The following is a 17,657-nucleotide window of genomic DNA, read 5'->3' as shown; positions in this document are numbered from 1 at the left end:
CTTGGATTATAAAGAGGATTTATTGATCTGCCTGCATTAATATATATTCACTAAACAACACAAATGAGTACTTATTTGGCATAGACATGCAGCGTTAGCTATTTGTATGCACCTTGATTCTTTGGTCAACATACAATTTTCATTATTAGATATTAGTCAAAGTATATCATCTATTGTATTGTATAATTTATAGGAATACATATCTGTGTAACCCAGTTCTTCTGACCTTTGCCACATTTTCATTCATGGATCTTTGTATTGTTTTGTGATACATGTTACAGTAGAACCTTGATGTCAAAGATTTTTATTATTAACAGTGGCGGATCCAGAAATTTTCATAAGTGGGGGCCCACTGACTGACCTAAGAGGGGCCCGCTCCAGCCACGCTTCAGTGATTCCCTATATAAGCAACAAAATTTTTTCCCAAAAAGGGGGGGCCCGGACCCCCTGGGCCCCCCCTAAATCCGCCTATGATTAAGCTGAAATAATGATCAGTAAGGCAGGAAAGACATGTCAGTTTGAACTCTCTTGTGGAAAAACATGTTATAGTAGCACAGCTAAATATTGTACATTTTATTTATGCCCAAGCTGAAGCAGAGGGGGCATTAAGTTTTACCCTTGTCCGTCTGTATGTCTGGAAATTAGTTATCTTTCTCTAACTTAAGTTTGCCTAAACCAATTGTTTTCAAAATTATTCACAATACTTATTACCAAAAAACACGGATCAAATTTTTGGGTGTCATTCCTTTCACCTTTCAAGAGTTATGCCCTTTACAAATGGAAAAATTGCTGAATTTTTCGTTTCTGTTCTCCTTTTAAAACCAAATGTTATAAAACTTCTACACAATGATTATTACCACAACTCTCAGATCAAGTATTAATTTGGTTATCATCACTTTTATTGATCTTGAGTATTGTCCTTTTATAACTTTATAAGCAAGCGGGGGCATCATTTGTGTCCCATGGACACATTCCATTTATTTAATTTACATTGAACATCTTCGGAAATTTCAGGTTTAGAGGTGCATTTTTTTTTCTGAAGTTTTGGAAGCCAGACCTAGTCAAGTGTAACAAGAATCTGAAGTCGGGTAAAAGTTTGAAGACTGAGAGCATTTGTAAAAATGATAATTTAAAACTGATGTTAGTTTAAATATTGGTACTGGTACTAGAATCACATTTTTCAAACTTGTGTTTTAAAGAAATTGTTTTATAAATTATACAAATGTTCATCAATTGTTACCATTATGTGCAGATATGTTGTTCTAATTGTTTCATGTTTATGTTGCTATTATATAAAATATATTTTGTATTTGTTTAATTCCTTGTTATTGTGTGCAACATGCCTTTATATCAAAACTCCTGTTATGGAATCAAGTATCTTTAGAGGTGATTATATAGGTTGGAATGTCATTTTGTTCAATGTCTATGAATTACGAAGGTTATATTGTTTTCCAGTTTGTGTGTCCATTTATCTGTTTGTTAATTTTTCCAATCAATATCAGATTAAATACTTGGTTTAATGTAGATAACAATGAAGTCATGGTCACATAACTTGAAAGCTTACACATGTTTGTTATGATGTGATTATTAAGATATAATGTCCAATTGAAGTTTTGACCCAGAGTGGACATCAATGATTGTAATATGTACCACATGTCAGTCAGCAGGTTTCTTTCATTTTTACCTTATTTCCATGTGGTTCATTTGTGAATGTTGTCAGTTTTTGTATGAAAATATGAAGAATGTGGTATGATAGCATTGCCAATGAGACAACACCCAATCAGACCCCAAATGTCTGAAGATCTTAGCAACTGTAGGTCATCATATGGCCTTTAACAATAGAGAAAACGCAGAGAAACCCCATACTGCATATCAAGCTATAAATGGCACAAAAATGACAAATGGAAAACAAGAAAATTCGCTGCCTTATATATGGTTAAATCAAATTGATTTTCAACAATAGAATAACAGGTTTCTTGACTTATGAAACTAACAATTTATGGTGTGTTTCAACATCTTTGTAGGTGCCCGACCATACCTTCAAATATGATATGACAGTTTTTATGGTGTATGGAATGATTATAATATGAATATGTCAGTTGGCAGGTTTCATCTGATTTTAACCTTGTTTTCATTGTTCATTGGTGAATGTAAATTTTTTGTTTGCGTATAAAATTTAGACTTAGTTTGTTTGATCATCAATGAGACAGCTGCATCATCCTTAAATGAATTAGGAAGTTAGTAACTACAGTGTAGGTCACCAATAGGTCACCACTCATGCTTCAACAATGAACAAAACCCTTATTGCATAGCAAGCTATTAAAAGCCACCTTACAACAAATGTAAAACAATTGAAATAAGAAAACTGACTGCCAGATGAATGTACATAATTATTAATGTGATATATGTATACAATAACAAACACTATAAAACAGGCACGTCATGCCTTCCATTTCTAATTCTATACGTAATAGGCCAACAATATTTGATTTGTTAAGTGTGCATGTCTTGGTCAAGTATATTATGAAATTGAGAATGGAAATGGGGAATGTGTCAAAGAGACAACAACCCGACCAAATAAAAAACAACAGCAGAGGGTCACCAACAGGTCTTCAATGTAGCGAGAAATTCCTGCACCCGGAGGCATCCTTCAGCTGGCCCCTAAACAAATATATACTAGTCCAGTTATAATGAACGCCATGATCACTTTTTCATGGTTCAATGATCAAAGAGTCAAATTTCCATAATTTGGCCTTCGTCTCAAGATACTTAAAGTAAAAGGTCAACCACATTTGGTGTATGAAATGATTGTAATGTGTGCATGTGTGTCTGGCATGTATCATATAACTTGACATCATTTTCATTGTTCATTGATCAATGTTCAGGTTTTAAGGTGTTCATGTCTGTCTGGCAGGATTTATCTGACCTTGACATCGATGAATATTGATAATGATAAACTTTGATACATATAGTAAAACCTTTATCTTTATGACCTTCAACATAAAATCAATTATGGTCAGTAAAGCAGGCAAGACATTTCATTGTTTGTTCATGCGGTTCCGCAGCAATTGAAGCAATTTCCAGAAATTTTGCTAAAAAAAGGTTTTGTGAAACAATTCAACCAATACTTCACTCAGCCATTGTCAGCAGCATTATCAAGATTCTGGTACTGTACTTCAACAACATTTCATATATCATATATTGTTGCACATGAAAGAGTATGATAATCTTGGAACTAAGATTTCATTTTTAAATGGACAGTCAAAACAAAATGAATTCTATGATCAAGTATTTGAATGGAGGAAAATATCTTATAGACAGCAACTCATCAACAGTAATGTGACAAAAAAACAAACATGAATAACAACAATCCACTTAACCTTAATAAAGGATACCTCACAGATATGGTCAACTTCATGTATGGACTTCTAGAAATCGACAATCAGGGTCAGTTTAAACTAGACTTTATGACAGAAGAGATCATTTCAATTACACTTATGATGAAACTTTCCATTTCTCTGTAGAGAAACAATTTTGCAATACCTGCAAATGGGGATTATATATAATTTCATTAGTTGTCATGGTAAACAAGGATTTGTGTTTTGCTTATGATATCCTACTTACAAGGAATCTATTCAACATAGAAATCCAAATGATGAAGTTAAAATTATCTTTTAAATATCACTGGTCATCCTCACAGGACACTTGAGTCCAAATCGTTTACAGTATGTCAGTAGGGTTTATGTATATTTGTCCAGAGGCAAATATGTTTAAATAGTCTCTATTTTAGCAAATGAAATGTATATAGTCCAGAGACAAATATGCCTAATCGTCCTGAGTCACATGCCTAATTGTCCCGAGAGAAATATGCCTAATGGTTTAGAGACAAATATGCCTAATTGTCTAGAGGCAAATATACATAATCCAGACAAGTTCATATATAAGGTAAAACTTACTGACATGTATGAATGTTGTAAAGGAAGTTGGTGTTTCCTCAACCAAACATGCATACCACCTGCACGAATAAATCTGACTTACTCTTGCAACAATTAAATGAATAATGGTGAAATAATTTTATTTCCAAAACACCTTTGAGGAACTAATAAGTACATTGTATCAATACATAAACAAAATATTACCCATCATGCTTAAACTTTAAAGAGTAACTATTGCAAAAACAAAACAACATAACAAAATAAAATATAATAAACAAGGATGAAAAATTTTGTCCTGCTTTTTTTTTTAGTTGTAGTCTCTGTCCTGCCTTTTTATTTTTTACTCTATTCGGTCCTGCCTTTTTTTTTACTAGTTTATCCTGACTTTTTTTACACAAATTGTCATCCTAACTTTTTTTTTTTACCAAGTTGCTCATCCTGCCTTTTTTTTTTACTCAAAACTCCTGTCCTGCCTATTTTTTCAAATTTCATCCTAGCCCCCCCATAAAAATCAAATGGTAGCTCCCTTAAGAGATTCAGATTGATGAATACTTTTTAAAATAAAACATCGGGCAAGCAAGACAAAAAGAATGACGAATCAAGTCGAAAGCATGAAACGCAAACGGAGATGGTCAAGGTGTAAAAAAAAATACGGAAGCGAGAATATCAGACATCGTGAATATCAGGTTATCCCTTGGAAAGAAATTCAGATAATAAGTTTTGTTTTTGTCTTATTTATAGATCAAAGGCAACCTTATGTGTTGTCTAAGTGCCAAATAGAAGTGTTTAACTACCATGACTACCAAGAAAAAAAACAAGTGTGTCAGTTGATAGAAATAATTAGTTAAATTCTATTATTTAGTTTCCATTTCTTGACTCACTGCCCTCTATATTTTGTATAATATGTAGTGTACCTACTGGCTACAATTTTTATTAAAAGACAATGCTGAAAACTTTACATGTTATTTCATTTAGTTGGTTTGCTTTTGAGTTTCTGTCCCATTGATGTGATAAACCCATTGCCAACATTCCTAAATTTTTACACTTATATATAAACCAATTGATTTCACTGATTTGTTTGGTATGCAAAACAGTGCTAAGAATCAAATATTAGCTGACAATAAAATACTACAATATTTATTGGGACCATCAGGGCAAGTCACTTTTTTTCCGGACAAGTAAAATTTACAGTTTTACTTGCCCAGGGACAAGTGCTCACAACAAATATTTCCACACCCCTGCACCTTGTATTTGTTGTTAAGGAAGCTGGCTTGTCATGTTTTGATTTTTTTGTCAGATTTTCGGAATCCTCTGGTTTTATCCATTTGAATTCTTTGAAAAATTTTGCCTGGTGACCCCCATTTTTCTTTTTGTAAATCTTTTACATGTATAATGATAAGCCATCTGTAAAAGTCTTATAAAATTTTAATTACTTTTTAACAGTTTTCGAGAATTTCAACTGGTCAATGATAAAGCTATGATAAGTCAAGAGAGAATAATTTCCTCCAAAATTTCAATGGCTAATATCTTGAAAACAAGCACGGTGACCTATATATTTTTTTGGCTCTTTGGATTCCTTTTTTAATCCCCTATTTATATAAACTAGTGTTTTGAAAAGTTAATTACTTTAAAACTAAGAGCAAACTCCTTAAGTAGGAATACTGTAAAATCAGAAAATTGTGTGTGCATTTATTATTGCCATTGTGGATTACAAATGTATTTGATAAAAATACAAGATAAGTGAGGAAATTTCTGAAAATGGTGCAAACCTATAGTGTTTTCAATATTTTAAATGCCAGTTTTATTTTTTCTTAACCTATCTAGTCTGATTTTAACAATTTCTGAACACTAAAACATCACAAAAGTTTCAGAATTTACAGAAGTTCACAATTCAAATATATGATTTTCACAATAATGGAATGCGGCTCATTCTTCAAATATACTTCAAGCTTTCTCAAGTTTTAGAATTAAGGTTATGTAAGGTGATTATGGTCCCTTATCAAAATTACAGTTTTTATACACATGTAAATTACAATGCAAGGCTGAAAAAACTAAAATTCAAACAATTTAGAAAAAAGGAATGTAAACTGTCACAAAAACTTAAAAGACAAGAAATAAAATGTAAAAATAAAATAGAAATAAACCTATATATACAAATAACATAATATAGTTCAGTTATATGGCTGCAGCTTAATAATATTTTAGGTAATAATAATTTATTTGGAATGACTAGAAAATGGAAATGTATATGGTAACATATTCTTTTAAGGTATATAAATGTCACAAGATAAATATAGAGGTATGGAGGTAGTGATGTGACTTTTACATTTTTCAAAGTCGTATCTGCATGATCTGGAAACAAAAGATTTCCTGAATTAGATCTATATATCTAAGCAATTAAATGTAAATTAATAATTAACAAACATACATCTTTGTATTTGACAGATTGAAATACTTTTTTCAAATCACTTAAAAAAAATAAGAGATATTGAGAATCACTGCTTGACTTAATCACTTATAAATATTTTACATTTCAATTCCTTTCCAGAATAATAACAAATTATTGTCAAAATAAGTACACTCTTAAGGATAGAAAATCACATTCTAACATAACAAAATTATCATCAGTAAATACATATATATAAATACTCTTCAGAAATTCTTAATAAACAAACTATTTTAATGTTTTAGAAAGAAAACAATAAATTGTCTTTTGGAATGTAGTGAATTGTCTCCCCTTAACCATTTAATCAAGTTTCATTTATTATGTATACATAACCATCAAGTTTTCAATTTAACAAAAAAAAAACAGTCTACATTTAAAATCCTAAGTAGCAAATAAAAGAGGACTAGATCAGTAAACTGGTAATTATTTATTTTTATAACTTATCTGCTGCATTGATTTCTCCCTTTAATTTATTGCTATTACCATAATAACACAAGTTATCTTCTCTTTGTAAAACACAAAAATCTTAACTATCCTTATTAATATGATTAAATAAATCAGTTTAATTAAGTTCTTTTCAAACATGTCAAACCATTTCTTTGACTTTTCCACTCATGGTGTTTTCTGCTTCCATAAGATAACTTCTGCCATGTAAAATTTTCATTTTAATATTTCTTTCTATATTGTTTTCCTCTTGGGAGTCTTCATCATCTGTTTTACTTCTTTTTCTCTTTCTTCTATTTTCGTGTGTCAGTAAGTGTCGCTTCAAATTCCATAAGTTGATTGCTCTGTAAGGACATTGATCACACGGGAAAGGCCTCTCACCCGTGTGTATTCTTGTGTGGGTTATCAAATCTTTACTACCTCTAAATTGTTTTCCACATTCTTCGCATTTCAAAATCTTTTTCTGAAGTGATTCTCCTGTATGGAGTTCCATATGACGTTGAAGACTTGTTTTTTTTGTAAATTTGGCATGGCAAATGAGACATTCTTCTTTTTCAACTCCATTATGCATATAGTTAATGTGATGCATAAGATATCGATGGTGTTTAAATATACGATTACAAAAAGGACATACATGTGATTCTTTAATATCTTTATCATGTAATGAAATGTGTCTTAATAAATTTGTTTTGTTTGATAAAGACTTCTGACAAATTCTACAACCCCATTGTCCAGTGTCGCTATTGTATGTCATTTTATCTTTGTATTTTTCAAAGGTACTCTGCTGTCTATTCGACTCTTTGTGACCTTTAAGATGTGAAAACAGCTTTGCCTGAGAATCAAAACTCATTTTGCAATGTGCACAAATAAATTCAGCATCAGAACCAACTTCATTAGACTTAGAATTATGACTTGTTTCTATGTGATTCAAGTATTCTGTCATAGAATCACAAATTTTATCACATCTTTCGCAAGTCATTTCATTTTTATTTCCTGGATTGTTGGTGTTCGTCTTCTCAGATTTCTTCTTTCGATTCCCTGCAGTTTTCTTTCTGATTATGTTTTCCTTTGAATTCTTTTCATATTTCGGAGTTTCTTTTCCAGTTGTGACCTCTGTTAATTTCTTAACCTTATGAATTCCAGACAATACATTTATAGTCATGTTCTCAATTGGTTTCTTTTCTTGTTTTTGTGTGTCATTCCCGATTCTGACATCTTTGTTTTCTTCTGGTTCTTTTAGTTTTTCTGTAATGGGGTTTTCCACAGATTTCTTTTCTGGTTCCCTTTTCCTTGAATCTTGTGAACGATTGTGACACACCAGTATATGTTTCTTCATCATCATGTCAGACATAAAACTTCCAATACAGTCTTGACATTTGAAAATTTCCTTTTTTTGGGGTTTTGATTTACATGATTTACAATCCTTTAAATGAGTAATGATATGTTGTTTTTCTAGAAATCTTTTCTGACATTTTGTACAATGATAAATAATTAAGTTTTCATCAGATTTCTTCCAGTCTTGAGTAATACTTGTTTCTTCTGTTTCTTTAGGTTTTTCTGTATAAATTGGGTCTTTCATAGATTTCTTTTCTGTTTCCTGTTTCCTTGAATCTTGGGAACGATTGTGACATAACAGTATATGTTTCTTCAACATCATGTCAGTTGTAAAACTTCCACTACAGTCTTGACATTTGAAATTGTCAGTGTTTTGGGGTTTTGGTTCACAATCCTTTATATGATCAATGATTTGATGTTGTATTTGAAAACTTTTTTGACATTTTGCACATTGATAAATAATTTGCTTTTCATCAGATTTCTTCAAGTCTTGAGTAATACTTTTTAACTTCCCTGTAGAAATAGAGTAAATAAATTTATCAACGACCCTGTCAAACTCAGTATCTTCCTTTAATTGATCAATGAATTGTTTGTGTTCTAAATCAACTCTGTTAATTTCCATTTCTAAATACATGTTCAAATGTTCCTTGACAAAAGGTCTGCTAGCAAACTTCTTATTACAACATCTGCAAATAAATATGGTTTTAACCTTTTCCCGAACTTTTGTCCCATTATCCTTTACAGGTAATTCATCTGACGTGGCAGCTTCAAATTGATTCATTCCCTCAGCTAATTCATCTGACTCGACACATTTGAAATGATTTACAAGTGTCTTTTTCATCCCTTCATCGTTTACCTCATATTCATCTGACTTGACAGTTATGAAATGATTTGCCAGTGTCTTATTCATTCCGTCATCATCTACAACTAATTCATCTGACTTGGCAGCTTCAAATTGATTTTTCACCATCTGTTTCTTTCCCTTAGCTAATTTATCTGACCGGGCAGGGTGAAATTGTTTTTCCACTGTATCAATATTGTTTAAAAGGGAAGGATGCTTGTTTCGATCCCTTGTTTTATTTTTTTTACTACCAACATCTTTTGATTTTTTGAATTTGCTATCAGTTCCTAATAGGGCGTCATCTGTATTCTGTTTAGCAATTTTCTTGCTGGTTTCTACTGCATCCCTGTTGGGAATTTTCTTCCTGGTTCCATGTATTTGTAATGAGTCTACAGATGTCTCAATCTTATTATCTAATGAAGAAGGATCTTCTTGAGAACTGTCCTTTGCTTTCTGCTCTATTGTACTGTCTTTATCATTGTATGAAGGCTGATGGGTGTTAACATGGTGAATAAAAGAAGGAACAGTTTTGAATGATTTCCCACATAAAACACAATTAAAATCCAAGTTCTTTAGGCTGGTTTCATCAGAATTTGAGCTAGAGCATTCATCAGATGCCTGAATAAGAAAAGATGTTGGTTTCTTTTCTTCTGAATGGCTATCAAGTGAATTGTCACTAATAATAAAAGTTGTTGGTTCTATTTTATCTGAATGGCTATCAAGTGAATTGTCACTAATAATAAACATTGTTGGTTCTATTTTATCTGCATGGCTATCAAAAGAATTGTCACTGATAACATAAGATTCCTTTTCTATAAAGAGATCTTGTAAACTATCATCTGAACCAGCATCCTCATTTTTAGGTAAATCTGTAGAATTGTTAAGTTTATTATCAAAAGTGTTGTCAGACTTTTGTGTAAATAAATTACACTGTCTCTTTTCTTCGTGACTTTTAATATGTTCCTCAAGACTTTCCTCGTTTCTAAATTTTTTTGAACAGATAGTACACTGATAAAATTTGTTTTTCCCTGAGTCGGACATGGCATGTTGTCGATTTCGATAAGAACTCTTTCCTTTATACATAATACCGATATTTTCCATCATATGAGACATTGCATGTTTAAGCATTACTGACTTTAACGTAAAGGATTTCCCACAAACATGGCACACAAACTTTTTTCCTGCATTGTGTGATCTTCGATGTATTGTAAGTGTGCATTCCTGATTAAATAATTTACCACATTTGTCACAAGAAAACTTTTTGACTCCCAGTATATTCATAGTGATCATGTGACCAGGGTAATTGGCTATACTTTTCTTGAACTATATTAGATCTCTATCAATGATACCAATGGTTGTTGCTTATGCCATATATATATAATTTCTTTTACTGGAGGAATTTTCTTCTATCTTCTTCATCATAAAACCTGAAAGAAAATAACTCAATATATTTTAATAAAGAAAATTCAATTCATTTTTAGGGCAAACATATTTTTTTTAAACTGTGCTGTTGTCCGACATCCAGAAGACACACTTAAAGAATCACTTGACAGATGTTATTTACAGGAAGGAGAAAATTATCAGGATACAGTCAAGTCCAGAATATTGACTGTCACTGATAGTATGGATAGACTGGATTAGGTAATTGACTGTACAGTGTACACTAAATCCAATTCCTATTGCCGTACCTAGCAATTATCACTAAATATTTGATTATTCTCTAAAAATGCATATGAAATAAAGTACAGTAATAAAAGCACTGTTCCTTTGCTGTTTGAGAGTTTTTTGTTGTTGCTGTGCATGAATTGATTTTGGGTCATGGATGGATACCCTGTATCCTTTGTTTTTCTATTATATATATAATATTTTTATCTTGTATAAAATCAAAATATTATTCACACAACAATCAAACCCAAATGAAAGTTTATTTCCATAATTACATCACACTTCAAACATTTCTGTGCATACATTAATCTATATAATATTAAATCACAGGCGTCGTATCATGCATTAATTAAAAGTTATTGGTTTATATAAATTAAACAAAATTTCAACAAAACAATTTCATGACCAAGACTATTTGCAATTGGATACATTGTTTTGATCAAAGAAAAATATGAACATTTTTAAAACAATGAATTGAAAATAAAAATTATAAACAGTTTGATATCAGGATTTCCTTGAATGAGGTTCCCTGCTCACAAGCAAGCTATTAAACCAAGAGTTCCAAATGGTGAAGTTGAAATTATCCCTTCATACATGTAAATGTTAATGATACCATTGTGAGCTAGTTTGTCATTATGAAATATCCCTACCACAGATGAGAGCTGATATGTTTCAAATGTCCTAACTACAATCCAGTCCCTTTTTCACTGAATGTGACCTACCGAATTAGATTTATTATCGTGTTTGTACTAACATGAGCAACACAACGGTTGCCACATGTGGAGCAGGATCTGCTTACCCTTCCAGAGCACCTGAGATGACCCAGTTTTTTTTTTTGGGGGGGGGGGGGGCTTGTGGTGCACATTCTTTCAGTTTCTACAATGTATGTTGTGTTTTGTGTACTGTTGTTTGTCTGTCTGTTTTTTTTTATCTTTTTAGCCATGGCCTTGTCAGTTTATTTTTGAGTGAAAAAATTTTGACTATGAGTATGAATGTCCCCCTAATTTTATGTTACCTTTATGTACACTATGCAGCTGTGGTTCTTTCTGTTTTTTTTAGAATATAGAAATATTTTCCTCGATTCCTACAAAACAAGTTTTATATGAATAAAGTTAAAATGAAATACAGTTGTAAATGAGACATATATATCTGTATTCTTCTAAACCAAAGTACAATGGTAAAGAGACTTATGCAAATAAATTAAAATACATAGGATAAATGTTTAAACACAAATGTAAAGTAGAGACATACAGTGGTTACCTAGGAGATTCTATGCATTTTATTATTATTGTTGTAAGCTTGCACAGCTTGTTAAGAGTTCAGACAGGTTGTTACTATTCCTCGAAATTCAAAAAATATTTGGTCGCTTTACAAAATGATGCTTTAGAACCGTTTGTCTACTTTCGTAGACAGCCACCTTACTTAAAGTTTACCATGTATGATTTTCAAAATTTATAAATATATATATATAATTTCCTCAAATCAAGTTTCAAATTATTAATCATTTGGTTACCTTAACATGGTAGAGGGCTTTCAAAAATAAAAAGTCAGGATGCAAGGGGTCAGAAGACACTTTTTCCAAGGCCTTCTATTCATACAAATTTTTATATGTTAAATCTGTTCTGAACTCTATTACATATGGAACAATTCTACATGACTTCCAATCAATCCAATAAAATGTAAATATTCATCTTTTTCATTTACTGAGAGCAAATTACTGAAAATTTTACAATAAATGCAGTTGTTAGGAGTCAAAAAAACATGTTTAACCCCGCCACATTCTGTATTATATCTGCCTGTTCCAATTCAGGAGCATGTAATTCAGTGGTTGTTGTTTGTTGCTGTGTTTAATATTTGTTTTCTCGTTCATTATTTTGTGTATCATGATAAATAAGGTCGCTAGTCTCTCATTTAAATTGTTTTACATTGGTCATTTCCAGGTCTTTTATAGCTCTCAGACTTATGAGGTATGGACTTAGCTCATTTTTAAGGCCATATGGTGAATTATAGTTGTTATATAATTTCTGTGTCATTTATACTCTTGTGGAGAGTTATCTCATTGGCCATCATACCACATCATCTTTTTTTTTATATAAAAAATGCAATCAATATGAAGAGATAATCATTGATAATTGAAAAGCTAAAAAAGTTACTGTTTGATTACAACTCTCACCTGAAATACTTTAAATACAAATTTCATCTACAGCTTATATAATTACAAGTGCAAGTTCCCTCTGTCATTTCTATTCATCAAATTATAACTTCACATGTTGACCTAAAGTTCTTCTAACCTTTTATGACCTACAATATCAATATTACTTAAATATGTTACCTCAATAATTTTCCTCTGGACATTAAATATCAATAAAACTGGAAATACCTTGCAGGCATAAATATTCATGTACCAGAAACCATTCAAAATATATTAAATTGCATTGCATATAATTAAAAGAGATTATTTAATTTAAAACATCAAATACCATTTTGCTTAAAACCATTTTCTAAATATAGACAAACAGGGCAATTAAAACATGTAAATTATTAAAATTATGAAGACAAATAAATAGTATACAGTAATTATAAATGCTCATTTGTGTCATTATTGCTCAATTTAATTAGTGACATATTTTTAATCATAATTCATGCAAACATAGCAATTAGCTTCACACAGCTATAATTAAGCTTCAGGTAAAGTACAAATGTATATATATGTATATTGACAGCTCATATTTACTATCATTTAGTAAGAATGTATATTGTGAATTTTAATTATAAATTGTAAAAATATGTTTATATGTATATAATACAATGTATATTAAAAGTCTCTCATAAATCTTTTTAAGATTGGTACATGCAATGCAAATGTTTTAAATGGTTTTAAATCTATGTATGTGAATCTCATTTTATGTTTGTATGTGGTGAGACTATAATAAAATATTGAATCTGAATCTATTTAGCAATCATGTGAAAAGTGCTAGGTTCTACCAACAAAGCTTTCTGGCTTGGCTTAAGATTACTCAGTCCTGAAAATTCAAATTCAACATAATTTTGCCAAAGAAATTGCATGGGTAAAACTTTGCTTTAAATAATCATTGATAATGGAGAAAAATATTTAGTGAGAGGTCCTCAAAATTGGCTATCATTTTAACATTTTTTCTATTCTATGAGCTAGTGTGGTGGTGCATGCCAGGTTCCACATCTCTGTAATATTGGAATGCCCTCTGACACACATTAGTCTGATCCCCATGGGATTGTTTTTTACATACAATTGACCATTTTTTTCCCTGTTCAAAGGAATAAAAAAGAAAATGAAATAATTTGTTGATTTATATATTAACGACAGATTTTGGACAATTTTTAATCACTTAAGGAGGCTCAAGGGTATAAAAATTTTAGAAAAAAATCAAACATTTGTTTTTCATTACAAATTTTATTTATTTCCTTTTGTAGTTGTTACTTTATCATATGGTACAAAAATCATTGAAAACAATCAATTCGTGTTGGCCCCAGATGACTTTCAAAATGAATACATCATTGAAAAAGTTCCAAATTATCTCCCTTTATTGGAAAAATGCCATTTTTTGGCTCTAAAATTGAAACATCTTTTTCAACTCATCAGTGACCTATCTTTTTTAATATAGTTTCCATATAAGCTGTACTTAAACTAAATTATTGTAAAATTTTAGCGATTTCTGTAATAAATTTCTTTTTTTTATTTTGATATTACCTTTATTTCTCCTATTACTTCAACAGAAAAAAAACACCTTTACAAAAATGTATGCTTCTTTGGAAGGCAGATTGTGAGCGCAAACAAACGGTGACCCCATTTTTTTATTTTATTTTTCTATTAACTATAAGATAAAGTTCATTTATAGAAGGCAATATAGGAAACGTGTACTGACATAAGTAGTCTCATTTATAGAAAAATATAGATAATTCCTATATAAATGATTTAGACCCGCGAACCCCCTTAAGTGCCTAATTTAATTGATTTAATTAGTTTATGTGAAAGATCTTAACTGATTTAGTCATTACAAACACTCCGATTCAAGCTTAAATATGAAAAATCTATCAAATATGCCAAAAAACATCAATTTTCAGTTGTTTTTTGTCAAAAATGAAAGTGGCCGCGTCCGTGTTCATGATCTCAGCCTTTATATATATGTTATGTATTATCATCAAATAAACTTATATTTCAATAGTATGAATGAACACGGATGCGGCCACTTTCAATTTAAGATGGAAACTGTCTAAAATTTAACTAAAATGCTGAAATTGTGAAGATTCAGTAATTTAGCATGACTTTATGTAGTCCAAATAATTATGATGTCTGGCAAGGCTATTTTTTTTTTTCTGGGACGCCTTCTGTAGACTTCATAATTATTTGGACTAGACTTTATGATGCTAGTATCCGATAAATGTGCATTATATTGTCAAAAAACAGCCCATATTTATGTAGCAGAAGCATTCTTCTTTCCAATAAATAGCTGAAAGATTACATGTCTTCCATTATCACAATTTTGAAAAACTGCTCTATTTTGGGGCCAAAAAGGGTTCTTACTCTTCTTCTTTATAATTCAGCACTCCATCAACATACTGATGATAACGTGCCGGGCACTGATTTTACTATGCCGCGCGTGCGTGGGATATAAATTTTATTTACAGTGAATAATACAAAAATAAAAATATAAATTTCAACATAACTGCTTTTTCTTCTGTTTTTGTACTATACATTTTGGTTAAAACTATATACATTGTGGAATTTATTTAAATGTTTAGATGTTTATTGAGAACAGATATTGGAATCTGTTCTCGGAAGCTTTCAAGAGTAGTACATTGAACTGCAGCTACTGGGAGAAGGTTCCATTGCAAGATTGTTCTAGGGTAGAATGAGTACTTGTATGAATCTTTAGTGGTTTGTATGGGCCTGAAGGAGTAAATATGTGAATGTTGACGTGTTCTTGTATCAGATTGTGTAAGTAGGTCTGTCGGATATATGGCAACAAGATGATGTATAATTTTGTAGAGGAAAATGATGCGGGTTCTAATTCGCCTTTTCTCAAGTGTTGCCCAATTTAGAGTTTGTAGCATTTCAGTGACTGAGCTGGTGTTATGGTATCTGTTGCAGGTGTACCTTGCTGCTCTGCGCTGGACCATCTCAAGTTGGTGTGTTTGAGATTTGGTGTGCGGGTCCCAGACGCAGCTGCTGTATTCTAGCTTTGGTCTTACAAGTGCAATGTATGCTTTTTCTTTGACTGTTTTTGAGTTGACTTTTAGATTCCTTTTAATAAAGTTCAGCTTTTGTGTGGCTGCAGCTGTGATATTGTTTACATGTTTGTTCCATTTTAAATCAGTTTGTATAGTAATTCCCAGATATTTTGTGGATGTTTCTTTTTGAAGTACATGTTGGTGGAGAGTATAGTCAAAATTTAATGGATTTTTCTTAGTTGTTATCTGAAGGACTGAGCACTTGTCTGGATGGAATGACATGAGCCAGTCCTTCTCCCATTTTGCAGCTGATGTGAGATCTTCTTGCAGTTTTTGTGTGTCTTCTTTGTTTTGTATTGTTTTATAAATTATGCTATCATCTGCAAATAATCTGAGGGTACTGTGTTTGATGTATTCGTTAAAGTCATTTATGAATACAAGGAAAAGGATCGGACCCAAAACTGTTCCTTGGGGAACACCAGATGTTACGTTTATTTTGTCTGACTGAACACCATCAATAATCACTGTTTGTGTCCGAGATGTGAGAAAATCTTCTATCCATTTTAGGGTGTTGTCATCAATGCCATATTGTTTCAGTTTGTAGAGAAGTCTTTTGTGAGGAACTTTGTCAAAGGCTTTGGCAAAGTCCATCACAATTATGTCAGTTTGGATATTACTGTTGTTATTTTTTGCTAGTTCTTGGATGAATGATACTAGTTGGGTTTCGCATGATCTATTTGCTCGAAATCCGTGTTGAAGGTCGTACAAAATTTTGTTATTTTCTAGGTGGTCCATCATACTACTGGCTATTATGTGTTCCATGATCTTACAAAGTATGCATGTGAGAGATATGGGTCTATAATTTATTGTGTTGTGTTTATCACCTTTTTTAAAAACAGGACAGACATTTGCATGTTTCCAATCTTTTGGGATTTTTCCTGTATCGAGCGATTTTTGGAAGATGTAGGTGATTGCAGTTGAAATGTCGCTACTAAGTTCTTTAAGTACTGTTCCGCAAATTTGATCTGGACCAGTTGCTTTATTAGGATTTATCTTGTCCAGTAATTTTATGACACCCTTCTTGGAGATGGTGATCTTGTTCATTTTTGGATAGTTCGATTTCCCTTTATCCGGAATAGGTTCACTTGTTGTTTCTTCAGAAAATGCTTTTTGAAACTGACTATTTAAGATGTTAGTTTTGTCAGATGTACTGTTCAAACCTACTCCTTTTAAATATCAGATCCCAGGTCCAACTGAGAAATTTGGTGTTGCAATATCAATGCAATAGTTTTCTTTCCGTGTTTGGGTATATGAGCTATAAATTTCTGTTTGTATTATATGTCTCTGGTATAATATATAAATTCATTTTATTTGTTTACACTTCCACGTTTTAGACCATGCCGTTGCTAGAGACGGCCCAATGTTTCGTGAAAAAACACTTATTCATTGAAAAGTTCATGCGTTAACTTTTTATGATCTTTTATCCATACCCTGTACATGAAGTAGCGCCTGTATTTCTGTGACACATACGACTATTATAAGAAATATATCCAATTTGCGTTTTACGGGAGACTGTTGAAAACAGAATTGATGCAGTTCAGGCTTTCTCATAACTGCACGTCAAAGTCAGCTTGAACTTCATAATTTTAACCTTTGTTCTATGTTCACTTGTGTTCATCATGTACATTTTTATGGTAAAGAGTTTTAACTGGCAGAGAAGTAAAAGGCCACATATGTTTATACACTTACAACTCTTTCTTCTTGGCTTTCACCCTTGGGCGAT

General features: G+C 31.6%; 1 protein-coding gene across 1 annotated transcript; it reads right to left on the bottom strand.

The window, feature by feature from the left end:
- Positions 1–2,897: 2,897 nt before the first annotated feature.
- LOC143046470 (uncharacterized) lies at positions 2,898–17,657 on the bottom strand. The gene is made up of 4 exons (XM_076219628.1): positions 17,624–17,657; positions 12,840–12,967; positions 7,715–10,428; positions 2,898–2,993 (listed from the first exon to the last, which is right to left on the bottom strand). The coding sequence occupies exons 3-4, from the start codon at positions 10,289–10,291 to the stop codon at positions 2,898–2,900; spliced, it is 2,673 nt and encodes an 890-aa protein (XP_076075743.1). The 5' UTR covers positions 10,292–10,428; positions 12,840–12,967; positions 17,624–17,657.

The sequence above is a fragment of the Mytilus galloprovincialis genome, chromosome 9, assembly GCF_965363235.1.
Source record: "Mytilus galloprovincialis chromosome 9, xbMytGall1.hap1.1, whole genome shotgun sequence".
Lineage (NCBI taxonomy): Eukaryota > Metazoa > Mollusca > Bivalvia > Mytilida > Mytilidae > Mytilus > Mytilus galloprovincialis.
The sequence above is the reverse complement of the archived record's forward strand: the minus strand, read 5'-3'. Positions and strand labels throughout refer to the sequence as shown.